At 58.3% G+C, this 367-nt stretch overlaps 1 protein-coding gene across 1 annotated transcript in view; it reads left to right on the forward strand.

Annotated features, from left to right (window-relative positions):
* Positions 1–367, forward strand: part of MMAB (methylmalonic aciduria (cobalamin deficiency) cblB type) — a gene marked incomplete at its 5' end in the record, with an annotated part of 3,537 nt that overhangs the window by 1,795 nt on the left and 1,375 nt on the right. Inside the window, one exon of the mRNA XM_010143759.1 lies at positions 82–179. Coding sequence (XP_010142061.1) covers positions 82–179 — 98 coding nt within the window. The remainder of the gene's footprint in view (positions 1–81; positions 180–367) is intronic.

A 367-nucleotide genomic window follows, 5' to 3' on the forward strand; every position in this document is an offset into this window, starting at 1 on the left:
GCCTGGCTGATCCAAGAAATACAGAACTAGGCTGAACCACATCCGCCTGTCTTTTAGTCGATGCTTCTTTTCTGTCTGTAGAACGAACCTCTTTTAGCGAGAAGCCCATTCTGGAGCTGGAGCAGTGGATCGACAGTTACTCAGAGCAGCTTCCTCCGCTCCGTGCTTTCATCCTGCCGGTAGGTCCTGCCTGCGCCTCTCGCTGCCTGGGGACGGCTGGTGCTGGCTGTGGGGCCATTATTGGCGTGGACCAAAGGAAGAGCAGAGAGGAGGACGGGGCTGAGTTAAATCTCCACATCCCGCTGATGCAGACAGCTCGTCCCAGCTGCCTGGCCATATCGCAGGGCTCGGCTGCGCCTGCGTGCGG

The sequence above is a fragment of the Buceros rhinoceros genome, unplaced genomic scaffold (genome assembly GCF_000710305.1).
Source record: "Buceros rhinoceros silvestris isolate BGI_N320 unplaced genomic scaffold, ASM71030v1 scaffold20079, whole genome shotgun sequence".
Lineage (NCBI taxonomy): Eukaryota > Metazoa > Chordata > Aves > Bucerotiformes > Bucerotidae > Buceros > Buceros rhinoceros.